Source organism: Micromesistius poutassou (genome assembly GCF_964030765.1).
Source record: "Micromesistius poutassou genome assembly, chromosome: 17".
Taxonomy (NCBI): Eukaryota; Metazoa; Chordata; class Actinopteri; order Gadiformes; family Gadidae; genus Micromesistius; species Micromesistius poutassou.
In genome coordinates this window covers 4,550,832-4,565,475 of record NC_140287.1, presented here as the reverse complement: position 1 = coordinate 4,565,475, position 14,644 = coordinate 4,550,832, and the positions used below count along the sequence as shown (strand labels likewise).

The window sequence follows — 14,644 nt, the reverse complement described above, 5'->3', positions numbered from 1 at the left end:
TACAGAACAGTTGTAGGATACAATATAATTAAAGCAGTTACTTTGAATGTTACCACGGTTAACCAAAATAAAACCATTTTTAATCACTTGCTTTATTTCAGTCAGTGAAGGAAAACTAAGGAACCGATTATTTAATGGAAATCTGAAAGGAGAGACTGGAACACCAGGGCCTGCCTGTACTCAAGCCTGGCTACCCCCCTGCCCACAGATTCCTCTTATTTGTTTTCCCACAAATACAATTCCAGAGATTGTCAGCAAAACAAATGAGTCCAACAGCCAATTCACTATTTTCCATACCTGTGAATAAAGCATGCTACCCTTTTTGCTTTCAGAGTCTACATAATAAGGTAATGACCTTTATCAGTTGTTTAAAGGTGTTATGACATGCCACCAGGTGTGGTGTGATTAGCTGTTACAAGCCATTTTGGAAATCAGCCCCTTAAGACATCACAAGTGTGTGTCAACCTAGATGTGTGACGGCTAGATCAGCAACGTTTGCTAGTCCACTGGGTAGGCTAATACTGATCTATCCAGCACACATCTAGGTGGACATGCCCACTTTCTGCCCCTTATGTCATACAGAATTCCAAAATGGCTTGTAATGGCTAATCACACACCTAGTGGCATGTCATGGCACCTTTAAGTACAGAGAAAAAAATATTTCAGGTGTAGCTCATGAAGTAAATCAAATTTAACGGCAAGAAGCGAATTGTCCCTCCACATCTAACCCCATGATTAGTTTAAATTTGTCATCTGGATCGACTTCTCAGTTTATACATGATCAGGAAATAAAGCATCACACTTGCCATTTTTTTCATTTATTAGAAAGGAATACAAAATTCTCAAATATCCATAGGAAAGCGATATAAATGCAATCCCATCTCCATTGATCCATTTAAAAATGTATTGTTAATCATTTGGCTATAACATGATCACTACTGTTGACAAAAAAAATCATTAAACATAACAAAGAAAGTTTGCCATTTGAGTCCCTATATTTTATATTTAATCAGTTCTGTACAGAAGTGAAGACCTCTTGGAAAACGATCGTGTAGCAGCAGTTCTTGATATGAATGAAGACCCCCTCTTTATGGAATGGAGGGTTCTCAGACCAACAGGATCCAAAGTTTGACGTATAAAATCCCCCAAACAAACAGACATGACCTCCAATTACGATGACACAAGTAGTTGATCTGTAACGGCATGGGCGGCACAGTGATATTTTGTGAGCCCCAGAGCTGGGACTACAAAGACCTCTTCCCTTACATTCCGGTTAGCAGAAGCCGTTGCTGGAATGCTACGTTACTCAAGAACTTCAGTCCACACAGGGGAGTATGGGCTGCTCCCCGACTACAGAACCGAGTGCACCAACAGGTCCACTTTAGCACTCACCCCCCTCCCACCCTGGCATGTTACTGGCCTTTCAATAAACGTACACTTAGGTGCGCTTAGGTATTGGGACTGCTGGTGTCGGCTGGTTAGGCCAGAAGGTTCTGGTGGAGCTTAGCGGGCAGCTCCACGGCGCTCTCGGTGCCACAGCTGGCTGCGATGCAGGCCGGGCCGGCCTCCTCCACAGGGGCGGGCATGCCCTGGGTGTTGATCTGCTGCATGCACTTCCTGTGGGGGGGGGGGGGGGGGCAAATTTAAAAGACCAAACTTTAGAATATGCCTGGGTTTAAGATTTCAGCTTTTGTAAAAGAGGTGGATAAACCAACAGGAAATGCAGCCACTTCTAAATAGGGTTAGAGGGTAGCTCAACTCACCAGGCAGGGCGGGACATGACATAGTGGATGTCTGGAGTTGCGAAGCCGTTGAAGTTAGAGGAGGCGGCCACTGTGTAGGCGCCCATGTTCTCAAACAGCAGCCAGTCTCCCATCTGCAGGTCAGGCAGGCTGCAGGACTCGGCGATGCGGTCCAGGCCGTCGCAGGTCGGCCCCCAGATGCTGCACGTGTACATGGCCTCATCTGGCTTTGGCTTCTGCTCAAACAAACGGGGACGTAAGCACTAGTTTGGCACAATCGTTGGAAATAAAAAGAACAAAATTGAAGAATTATAAATACAAATATATAAAGGTGCCGTTCATCTTACCGTGTGCAAAATCGGGAGGCATTCAGCGTGGTCATAGAGGATACAGTTGAAGGAACCGTACACTCCGTCATTGACATAGTACATCATTGTCTTTTCGTTGGTCTCATCGTCCTCTTCTTCTACACCGGAGTAAAGGAAGAATAGCGGGTTATGAGCATGTATTGCATATAAAAGGAATTCCCAGACCATGACATATTTTGAAAGGGTCAAAAGGAAAGGGGTCACCACAACCAAATCTAAATCAACTATAGTATAGTGTAATAAATATTGACATATTCCTCAGAAGAGCCGCCATTTTAGAAAGCCCCCTTTGCTACTGATGCCACCGTTACCGTCGGAGGGAGACTCCTTCACGATGACCTTCTTGGCTATGATGTTGACTGCCAGCGTGTAGGCAGATGCAACGTAGTAGCGCCCGGGCTCTGCAATGATCCGGACGGCGCCATCAGCAGGGAAATACTTATCCAGGGCTGGGTTGATTATTGCTGTGATCTTTAGTAGGAAGGGAGAAGAATGTCATTTTCTATGCCAAGCAGAAAATGTCAAGCCTAGCTAATAGTGTTGTCAAAAATACAATTTTTTTGATAAATATCTATACTGAATTTTTGAAAGGGTTGAAAAATCAATCTCTGCAGTATCGATACTGAAATTCCAGCAGCGCTTTCTCGCTTATGCAAGAAGGTTTGTGTTTCATAACTGTGCAGATGCACAATAATGACACGTCATGAAATCTGACCTACACAAACTATATTATATGAAAGCTGAGCCTCTACTGATTCCAACAGTATATCAATCTGTGACTAGAACTCAACGAACTAGAGGCAAAAACCAATCAAGAACCAACTTCCCATTTTCTTTTTACAACCAAAAATGATGTCTGAGTTTCCTCAGAGATTTTGATTGAATAAACCCACCACAAACGGATAATCCAGTTTCTGGGCCCAATTTTGCCACTAAACGTGAGGTTTACAATCAATGACTAAGAATGTTTCTGAGGAAATAGATAAATTGCCATCAATCAGAACACAGGTTCTTCAGCGCAATCTGGTGGCCATATGGTGTATTTGCAAGTGTTTGGCTTGGTGTCATTCAATTATATTTGCCCTGAACTTGGAAGCGGCATATACTGGGTTCTAGCTTTATTCACTCTTAACCAAGTAGTATCCACATTGAACATTTCACTTGAACAACAATCTTTCTTTTGGCACCAAGCTGACATATTATAGCCCTTGCAGTTGTGGAGATACACTCCATATTTTATGGAGTGTATCCATAAAAAAAAAAGTTTTCCCAGCAGTATCAAAAAATTATATTTTTCAAGGTATTGTATCAAAGGTAGAAAATCCAGTATCGACAACACTACTTGCTACATGGATAAGTGAATAATAAAAAAGAGCAGAAGAACAAAAACAAGACAGACTGGGCAAAAGTGAAAATTACCTCTTCAAATTTGAGTTTGACATCCTCCGAGCCGGGGAACCCTCCCCCAATGTCCAGCAGGCTCATCTTGTAGCCAAACTCCTCCTGGGTACAGCAGAAGGGAAAGTGGGTGATGCAGATGCATTGAACCTACCCGGAGAACCCATCTTCAGATAGAAAGGGGCTAAACTCACGGCCATGTCAAACACGCAGCGGGCGTCGGAGATGGCCTGGGTGTACGTCCCGGGGTCCCTGCACATGCTGCCGACGTGGAAGCTGACTCCTATGACGTCCAGGCTGAGCTCCTTGGCCCGCTGCAGCAGACCCCGGCAGGCCTTGAGGGTGGCCCCAAACTTTACACTCAGAGGACACACAGAGTTGGAGTCGTCTGTGGCGATACGCAGCACCAGCCTGGAGTGGGGACAACTTTAAAAATCACTTTGTGCAATACAATACTTGCGCAAAAGTCTCAACAGGGGAGTCCACTCGCAACAGAGTACGAGTTCCACAGGGAACCCTTCCACCCTTTGGCAAAGGAATTAACACCTCTCACTATGGAAATTAGAGCGCCACAAACACTGCTTAATCTATGCTGTATTGTGTCAATATTGTGTTTATTCTCTTCCATTAACTTTGATTTATTTATTTTGCAAATAATGTCCTCTGGGATCATAAAGTAGCCTGCATCAGTATGACAAAGTATCATAAATTGCACTGTTGTAATGACCCCGTGACTTACTTTGCGTTTTCATGGCAGCGGGCCACCTTCAGGAGTTCCACTTCGCTATCAAAGGTCATCTTCTGGACGCCGTGGGCAGAGGCATACTTGATCTGGGAAGCCTGCTTGCAAGGGTTGGCATAGATGATTCTGCTCGGCGCCACACCCAATGACTCGATTTGTTGAATCTCCGCCTAAAGTGCAGGACAGAATTAACATTATTCCCACATTTATATTATTCACTGGTAAAAAAATAAAATAAAAATAAAAATGATTTATTGAACCATGATGTGGTTCCTACCAGATATTCTAGATTTGTTAATCTTAATAATCTCTAGATTTAGTCAAAACTGGGGCCTTTTCTGGGTCTGACCCATCGGTTACAGGGTCCCGAACTCAAACCATTAATACACGAGATGTGGCATTGCAGTTTGCCGAATGAGTATAAATATGAACATGAAATAAAAACGCACCTTGCTGGCACAGTCAAAGCCACACCCCAGGGACGCCAGGGTCCGCACCACTGACATGCTGTTGTTGCATTTGACGGCATAGTACGGAGTGACCCGTGGGAGAGCCCTTGCCCAGCGCAGGTGCTTCTTCACCAAGTCACCCAGGTCACACACGTAGAAGGCATCACGGTCGTCCTACAGAAGGTTCAGAAGTGTTAAATATATACACACACACTACCTTTCGGTGAGGTAACCACACGTGCATACATATTGCTGCTCACAGCCAAGTGTGCAATTCAGAAATAGCCCCTTACACCGGTGGAGGACTCGATGATCGTCTGGTCAACGATGTCTCGGGCGGTAAAGCCTTCCTCCAATAAGGACAGGTTGAACTCAGCCGGACAGAGGGTTTTCATCGTCACAGGGGGAAAGAAAGGAGTCACAAAAACACCCTGGAAGAGGAAGAGAGGGCATGCATAGTCAGAACCACAGAATCATAAGAATCAGATTAATGCAACGTATTAATAAGCAGGCATACTGCAGCTTTCGTCGTACTTTGACCGTCATTAAAAAAACAACAGAGGCAAGAACAACTTACTTGGATACGAAGGAGATTTAATCTGTTGAGGCTTTAATCAGGTTAAGGGTAGCCAGGGAGGCTCGCCGGTAAAGTTGAATCCTTTCAGGTAAGACTCGAGGCCGCGGCCTGCAGAGTAGCCAGTGTGTACTTTCCTGAAGTGGTTTATCTAAAAAGATTACAGACAACTAGTATTTAGACAATTTCTCTCAATAGTGACAACAAAAAATAACTCGGGGCTATGAATCTTGGTGTATCCGATATCCGACGAATCCGACGACTCACTCACGTGGTGGACCGTTAACATGCTTTTTTTTTTTTTTTTTTTTTTTTTTTTTACAATTATCAATATTGTCCGATGTTAAAATGCAGTGCCGATTAGTGAATAATGTTGTTATAACCCAATGCTACAACCATTGGTAAAACAGTCATTGCCGAAATGTAATTGAAACCGGGCCGGCGTTCTGCGTTACGCAGACTACACGTGGAAATCTGCGTAACGGCACCCAGACGCTCTACCCCTTAAACCAATAGAATTACAGCATGCCTCCACATTTTATGAATGACGCCTTGAGGGCGCCAACCACGCAACAGGGCTTGTACATCAGAATGCATCATGGGATATTTTAACCCCGCCATTTCTAGAGTGCTGGAGAGTTGTAGTATTGTAAAACCCTAAATAAGCCGTCCTAGGCTTATCTAAAAGTTGTTTTTCCACGTCGTGTGGGACAGAAACTGGCAGTTTCAAACGCAACAATTTCCCCAGAATGAGATACAATGTCACAACTAATTACTAAAACAATGACCAAAACACAAGTGCTACCATTCTCTGGTACTACCGTAGCGCTCCTCTACTTGCAAAATGGAGGCGGGCATTGAGATGTGACGTCACGATGCACACGCCCTACACTGACGTAACGGTTGCCGGTGTGTTCTGCCAAATACCTATCAAACCAAATCGTGCTACCTAGTGGTTATGCGTATGCCGACAAAATGGACCCGTGGTGTAAAATACACCTACTGTACCCCTGAAATCTCCAATAAAAACGTTATATTACAGTATCAAAATACTTCCCCTGTTCTTACAGTGTGATTCTGTAGTGAGAGCATCGCTTGATAAAGGCAATTGATCTGCAGATCAAGTGCGCTACCAAACCCATGAGGTAGCATTTTTTGATAGGGTAGCATGACTCCATAGACTGACAAGGGAGCATACATTTGCAGAATACATGTAACGTCTGAATAGGAGATTTCAGGGGCACAGCATGGCGTATTTTACACCACTACTACTACTACACCGCGGGTCAATATTGCCGGCTTGCGCATGCGCATAGCCATTACTTTCGAACGGAGAAACTTCCTCCTTATCCATGTGGCTGATGAACAATTCATAAAGCACGTCAATCTACCGTGGAGAAACCCCGACGGATCGATGAACGATATTAAACCGTGTGTCTAGAGTCTTTAAACCCGTCACACCTAGTCTCCGGTAGACATGTGAACCAAGGGGTTCGGATATACAAGGAAGCGATCACCGGCCAAAGCCACGTCGTATCAGTCAAGAAGCCATTAACCCGGCCCCGAGCGTCTCACCATTCACACGGGGAAAAGCCCGAGTGATCTATAAAGCTATACTTTACATTCACACTGAAAGTCATACCGATTTCACACAAGCGACATTTAACACATCTTAAAAGTGAGGACATATAACGTTACATTTAGCCGGTGAAAATTAACATTGATTGTAAGTTAGTTGTAATAAATTGTAATTAGTTAATTCAGTCGACCTTCTTACCTTAAAAAGCATTTACAAAGAGTGTGTCCATTAGACCAGAATTCTGGAATAAAATGATAAAGTGCAGCAGTACGACGCGGGGCTCCTCTCTACAGACTGAGCTGAACGGTAATGGACGACCCCTCTCCGCCGCGCTACTTATAGACGTCGCGTCGCTAAGGCAACACGGAGACTAGCTCAAACCGGCCGCCCACCGACGTCTGAACCGGTTTGGTCTTGTCATCCAATACACAGGGTGGTGGTCATCCGATTCCCCGGTTCACAGAGGGATAGGACAACGACAGGAATTGTTGTCGCACGCTCTACAGCGACTTTGCCTTTCCAGGAATCAGCGAAAAAAGATTTTTTTTTAACTTTAACTGACTTAAATATATTAAAATGATAAGAAGTGTTTTCTCTATTCAAAGCGGAGAAAATCTATTCTCAATCGATCCACACTGAGCAGCTGACTACTGCTACTTCGGATTCCAGTGCTGAAATCACAATAGAGACTTCTGTTTTTGTTGTATAATTCTTGAATCTGGTGAAAGTTAAGAGGCGTTATTACGCCTCCTAACTTTCCCCAGATTCAAGAATTGTCTTGTACATGTTATTACGCCTCCTAACTTTCACCAGATTCAAGAATTCTCTTGAATTGTCTTGTCTTTACACATGTTTTTCCTAGGGCTCCCCAAAATTTAGAACCGGCCCTGGATGTAAGCTCTACACTTAAGGAGGGTTTATTGTCTACCAAACCATTTTTTTCGTTGTTAAGCGTTACCACTGCAAAATATAACCTTTAGTGGCCTGTGAAAGGTAATCTGTGCAACTAGATGAACAATATTGTGCTTATTCCCACCTACCCCTTCTGTATGAGTATAATTGTAATTATATTAGCCTGTGTGGGGGTTGTATATGTTTCTAAAGATTGTGATGAACCAATTTAAAAATAACTGAACTAGACTGAACTATCCCTGGGTTTAAGTCTTTATAGTAAATGCAGGGTCAAGCTATACTCGCAAAGTTTGAGGAGGAGACTACCACAGCGTAGGAGCCTGTTGGGAAAATCAGTCTGTCTAGTTACTTGACCAGAGAAAATGAGACAGAGAGGTAATAAAGTCTGTCAGCACGAGGGCCTCGGATTTATTAAGTAAAGTGGTAAAAGTGATACAGGTTCATAAAGCGTGAGAGATCGAATATTTCTAAGTCCCTATCAGCGCTGAGGTCGTCTGGAGCTTCGCCTCCGTGGAAGTTCTGCTTCAGAAGAGTGTGAGATGATCTGTGTGGTATAGTCTTATGCTGTGTTTTTCCTCCTAACGAGGTGTGTGTGCTTAGGTTGGTGTGTGTATGTGTCTCTGAATGCTTAGCTTGACCTTGAGCCTCTGGGCACTGATCTCGTTTATGAGTGTCTTCTGTGTTTCTAACCAGGTGCGAGGGGTTCTCGAGGGGTATCTTGACCCAGAGTTATGGATGCTATATTATCAGCAGACTGACTCCTGGTTTTGCGAATGTGTGGTGCATTGTCTGAGTTTCTAGCATCTCTCCATGTTGGGACATCCGGCCTCCAGCTCAGGCCTTGACCTGAAGGATGGCTGGTTATGCATGTGTTAGTTAGAACAAGGGTTAACTATGTGATGTACGTGTCTTGTGGTGTGTTCGTAATATACATATCATGTGCTGTGCTCATTAGGTTGTTTTGCCCATCAAGCCCATGTTCTGAAACAGCAGCCAGCCTCCCACCTGCAGGACAGGCTGGCTGCTCCGGGGGCAATAAGCATGTTCATATTGGACACAGTTGGAGGAACTGTACACCGTCATTAACATTATTGATTATTGAGTATGTCATTGTGTTTTAGTTGGACTTTGAATGCAACTAACGGGAAAGCTCAGTCATAGCCACTGAGGTACTACAACAGGGCTGGCAAATACAGGGGCTGGAGGTAGAAGTTGGTTGGAGGGGCTTTGTGGCCACATTCACCATCAGGCTGCTGACGGGGTCCTGAGGACAGGCCCTCTAACACACCTTAAGGTGGCCGTTAACAGGGGTAAGCAGAAGGGGCGCACCTAGGACGCCAGTGTGCGCCCTTGAGCTCTCTGGAGGTGTCAGTGATAACGTCCATCCCCACTTAAGAAATTTCAGTTTATTGTAAAATATATTTGATGACAAAGCTATCTGTAATATCTACTCTGTGAAATAACTATGAACTAAACCATTAGCATATAAGAGATAACATTCACTCTTGCAATCGCAAAGCAACAATGACTCTATGACTTACTTTGTGTTTTCATGGCAGTAGACCATCTAATGAGTTCCACTTCACTATAAAGTGTAATCTGGACACTGTGGAAAGAGGTATATTTGATCTGGGACATCTGCTTGAAATGGTTAGCATACACTATTATACTTAGCTGGACACCCAAAGACTCAAATACAAATTCAATATCTGTCTAAATTGGACGACAAAATGAACAGTATGAAGTTACTTTTAGAATTTTTACTTTTTAGAACTTTTAAAATGTGATGAATTAAAGGAAATCATAGGACACAGGGTCACAAAAAAAAAACCTGGAAATGCAAATGTATGCATATAATTAAAAATTCAGGTGGAAAATGTAAGAAAATGGCTGTGATCAAAAACGTTTACAGCTTACCAAAGCCACAAGGTACTCCAACACTGGACTCTATCAAACCTTAACACTCTTTAACTTAAGGCTTTAACCAGTTTGAAGTGAACAAGCTATCAATGATTTGTCTACTGAGGCTGCATTCTAATATGACAAAAGTATACATTCCAGAAAGAATCAAATAATAATGATGTGACCATGGTCCAGTGACACATCTGGAATTTAAATCCAGTGCATAGCTTTAGTTTAAAGTAGCAGACACTGGATTGAAAGCGTCACAAGGACCAAATATCTGTGGGCTTAACTGAACTTATTTTCCATGACCTCAGCCATAGTCTCTCATTAAAAACAAGAAAAGCAATGGCCAGAGAATCAAGCAAAGCCGTAAGAGGACAAAAGGCACAATTGATCTTTCCAATTGTATGTTTTTTACGCTTTTTTATGAAATTGCTTCTATACCAAACATTAATAAGATTAGTAGAAAATCAACAAGGTCGCAGTACATACCCACGGACAGTCGTCACCATAATGGTGCCTATTTGTGTACTGTACTTGTATATACAAAACGGTACAGTACCAATATCAAGTGTTGTACTATCCACTGCTGGTTGTGTCTGATTCTAATGATGTACCATTCAAAGTTCGGGAGTATTGCACACCAAAGGATGAGCCCAGGTTCCGTAACAGTCAACTGGAACTATCCCAGTGTAAGGACCACATAAGGACCCCCAAGACCATCTCTCTCTCTCTCTCTCTCTCTCTCTCTCTCTCTCTACTTCTATCCTCTTGTTATGTGTTGTAATGGAATTTCTGTTATGCCCCCCCCCCCCCCCAAGTTTGCAAAGGCCCCACAAGAAACAAGAAACATGATTGTCATTGTCTGCCCACTGCATGTGTGTGTGTGTGTGTGTGTGTGTGTGTGTGTGTGTGTGTGTGTGTGTGTGTGTGAGTGTGTGTGTGTGTGTGTGTGTGTGTGTGTGTGTGTGTGTGTGTGTGTGTGTGTGTGTGTGTGTGTGTGTGTGTGCGTGCGTGCGTGCGTGTGTGTGTGTGTGTGTCTCTGAATGCTGTGTGACCTTAAAATGACCAATTAATAGAAAAGCCTCCTTCTAACTGTTTTCATTCATTATTAATTAATGGGATTAAAACAAAAGTAATCTGTTGGAAGCCATTTCCATTCAGTGGTAGTTGCAATGAAAGCCAAGTTCTGCAACCTGTGCCAAATTCAACGATATCTCAATTTCTGGGGAGGGTGTACTGTTGAATGTTTTCATGAGGCTGAATTGAAGTGAATACTTTAAACAGTGCAATGATAAGCAACAGTTTCAACATCTGGCTAGCGAACCCACTGGTGGTTTTCAGCATTGGGCCTAGCGGATGTTGGAACCATTGTCCGACAGGCTTCTGGGAGAATATTGGTGAAAATAATTAGATCTAGAATAGAATAATCATGAGTTGTGATTTTTAATGTTTGCTATTACATTTTCAGACCTAAGGTCCATAAGCTGTTGCTAAGCCCATTTCTCTCAAAGAGCCAAGACTTTGCTGGGTTTGTAGTTGAAGTTGTTGGCCGTCATCGGGAGCACATGTATATAATTACATGTATGTCCAACCCTAATACGGTGACTATGGTGATAAGGTTGTTGTTTTATAAGCTACGCAAAAGTCAAACCCCATTAAGAGCTGACCTGAATATCAGTTGGTGGGCCCAGATGCTACTGATGGGACCGGAAATCTTAAAGTTTCTCTTCTGGGCGGCAAGCCAACATGAGCAGATGGTGCACGTTTGCTTCCTGTGTGTGTGTGTGTGTGGGCGTATGTGTGTGTGGTGGGGTGTGTGTGTGTGTGTGTGTGTGTGTGTGTGGGATAATTTGCTAGGGGGGCTTTGCATTAAGCCTTCCTGATTCTTTCCCCGCCTTTTCTCCTGTAAGGTCAGACCATGTGACCCAGAAAGCCTTTGATAGGGGAAGCTCTTTACGCGCCTTTGAGTAGGCTGATCATTTCATCAGCTTCAAACTCAGCTTTACAGTTGGAACTACATCCACAAGCATACTGATGCTTCCTTTTTCTGCTGATAATGTATTTTCTACAAACCCCAAATAGTAATATTATTGTTATTATTATGTTATTTTTCTAGGTAGTGAATAAGTAGGCTATTTCCTCTAAACAAAAACAAAAAACAAAACTATAATTGGAGATAAGTGAGTTATCTGCTGTATTTGTGTATAAATAAAACCTTTAGTTCAGAATGACAAGTACCCTACAAGGTAGTCCAGTTATATATTCCTGAATATCGTTCCGTAAGTAAGACTCTGTGCTCTTCCCACGCAGGTCCTCCTCTGCGAACTGAGCCAGGGTTTCCCCGAATCCCAGAGACCCACTGCCAGCGGGCCGCCCCCCCCCCCCCCCCCCCCCCCCCCGCCACCTCATCACTTCTCCCCCTTCTATCGAGGTTGACTTGCTCAGACTAAGCTCGCCCAACGACGCGGACAGCAAAATGTGGTCTTTATCATTTTTTTTTTCTTTTTGGCCTGGGACTGCTTTTGTGCCCGTCTGCGGTTCCCTCTGTGCTCGCCCCAGAACGGCTTACATCAGCACATTGCACTGCTTTGATCCCACGTGGCTGGAAAAAAAAAAGAGAAGGGAGAAAAAAAGTGACTGTTTTTTTTTTTCTCTCCCTCTGAAGCTTCTTTCTATGCCTGCATGCACTGACACATCATCACAGCCCTGTGGCGTCGAGCAGGACCCTCGGAGAGATGTGTCAGACAGACAGTGACCCCCGGTGCACGTTTGACGAGGTAACACCAACAAAAATACTTTCTAAGTACTGATTCTCATGACGACAAAAGTAGGCTCATTTCATATCATATAGTCATGCTCACAATTTCCGGACATCTCTAACTTGAGAATGTTTGATTGGATAAGTTAGGGCTGTATTGGCCCTTTTGTGGACCAATAAAAGGTCCACAAACATATGCAGCATATGACCTGTTGGCAAACGGTTGATTCATATTTTCAATTGTATGGAACTTCTTCAGGAAGTTGGAGAAGGGAAATGGAAAAAGCGGATGTTTTCAGCACATCTGATGCTTCCTGCGTATTTAGATGAATGTCAGTCATTTTTGTCAAGAGCAACGGTTCCCAATCTGGTGGTAAGGATCCCACTTAGGAATGTTCAGATAACTATCTGTGTCACACAACGCAGTCTCACTCCGAGTTTGTCAAAAATCAACGCTTGTTCAGGGGCTTATGGCGTTAACTGCTGACGCAAAGGGTGTCCTTGTCCGTCTTCATTCGACGCAGTGTTTTTTTTAACTCATTACAATGTAATCCCTCCACAGTGAACAGTGATAAGTGCATAACCTTAACCCTAACCCTAACCACTACTACCCTAACCCTAACCACTACTACCCTAACCTTAACCACTACTACCCTAACCCTAACCCTAACCACTACTACCCTAACCCTAACCACTACTACCCTAACCCTAACCTTAACCACTACTACCCTAACCCTAATCACTACCACCCTAACCCTAAATGCGGGAGCGCTTTCCCTGGGCGTCAGATGTCGCCGTGGAGGGATTACAAAGCCCCTGGGTCGAATGAAGACGCACAAGGACACCCTTTGCGTCAGCAGTTAACGCCGAGAGCCCCGGGCGTCTATTTTTTACAAACTCGGAGTGAGAATGTGTTGTGTCACAGGATGACCTCTGACCCAGCACTCCAGGTTATGTATTCCGCCCCGGAGGCTGGAGGGGATTACTCTCTGTCTGTCTGACCCACTGCACCTCTCACCCTGCTCCCCAGCCTGTCTGTCTGACCCACTGCACCTCTCACCCTGCTCCCCAGCCTGTCTGTCTGACCCACTGCACCTCTCACCCTGCTCCCCAGCCTGTCTGTCTGACCCACTGCACTCCTACAGCATGTGACGGAAGGGTTGAGACGGACCACTGCGCACATGAATTTGCCGATTTAAATCGGCTGTAAGTGAGTAGTGAAGGTTGTAAAGAGAGAGAAGAGTATTTTGAAAGTATACAACCCAAGAAAATGTCAGATTCCTCTTTGCTTCTTCCTTCCCTCAGTTTCTCCGCCATTGAAAAGTGTTACATTCATGCACAGGTATGATTGACAGGCAAGGTGGAATAGCCGAACCAATCAGGGAAGCGAAGCCCTGATTGGGCGCGAAGGAGCCTGGCGTGGTCTAAGATCAAAATGGACTCATACAGATGCATTTCACTCACTAATAGCTGATGCATGGCTATGCCATTTCTAACAAATAAGAAGTTGCATAGCCATGCATCAGATAATGTCATACTATAATATCCTGCACAATATATATATATATATATATATATATATTTTTTTTTTTATTTTTTTTTTATTATTTTTTTTATTATTTTTTTAAGTTGAATAATGTCTAGAAATGTATTTTGGGGAAAGACTGTGACAAAGTACACACAATAAAAAAGGTTGTACCTACCATGTGCCAACACAGACTGAAAAGGACAGCAAATAGAAAATGATTCAAAGCATGTCATGGTAAACTGACATTGGTTAACTCTGAACTTTCATGAACGCACATCGAGTGATAAAAGGGAAATCTTTCTCTCTCAAGTGTAGAGAGAGAAAGTACTCTGAAGTACTGAGCCTTCCCGACCTTGAAACCCCCGCCCCCCCCCCCCCCCCCCCCCCCCCCCCGGTATATATAATGAGTAAACCACAGAAGCGAGCCGATGTGGATGAAAACAGGAACATCTGCGTCACATGCCTCTGCGCCCGAGGTCTTTGACAAGCCCAGCCCCCCACCCATGGATCTCCACACAATGATCCATGGAAAGGGAGACATTTCCTGTGTGCTGTAATCGTTTGTACCTAACTCTTTGGCTCGGGGGTAATGTGTGGCAGGCCTCCATAATATATCACTGTGGTCCTATACCCTAGATGTTCGTTGCCTCATAGTCTGTCCTTCCCAGTATTCCTTGACTTGACAC

The 14,644-nt window shown here is 43.9% G+C and overlaps 1 protein-coding gene across 1 annotated transcript; it reads right to left on the bottom strand.

Moving 5' to 3' along the window:
* Nucleotides 1-8: 8 nt before the first annotated feature.
* odc1 (ornithine decarboxylase 1) lies at nt 9-7,165 on the bottom strand. Its single transcript, XM_084482558.1, has 11 exons — nt 7,051-7,165; nt 5,277-5,424; nt 4,993-5,130; nt 4,700-4,873; nt 4,248-4,420; nt 3,703-3,919; nt 3,530-3,613; nt 2,422-2,581; nt 2,090-2,208; nt 1,764-1,978; nt 9-1,617 (listed from the first exon to the last, which is right to left on the bottom strand). The coding sequence occupies exons 3-11, from the start codon at nt 5,092-5,094 to the stop codon at nt 1,479-1,481; spliced, it is 1,383 nt and encodes a 460-aa protein (XP_084338684.1). The 5' UTR covers nt 5,095-5,130; nt 5,277-5,424; nt 7,051-7,165; the 3' UTR covers nt 9-1,478.
* Nucleotides 7,166-14,644: the final 7,479 nt, after the last annotated feature.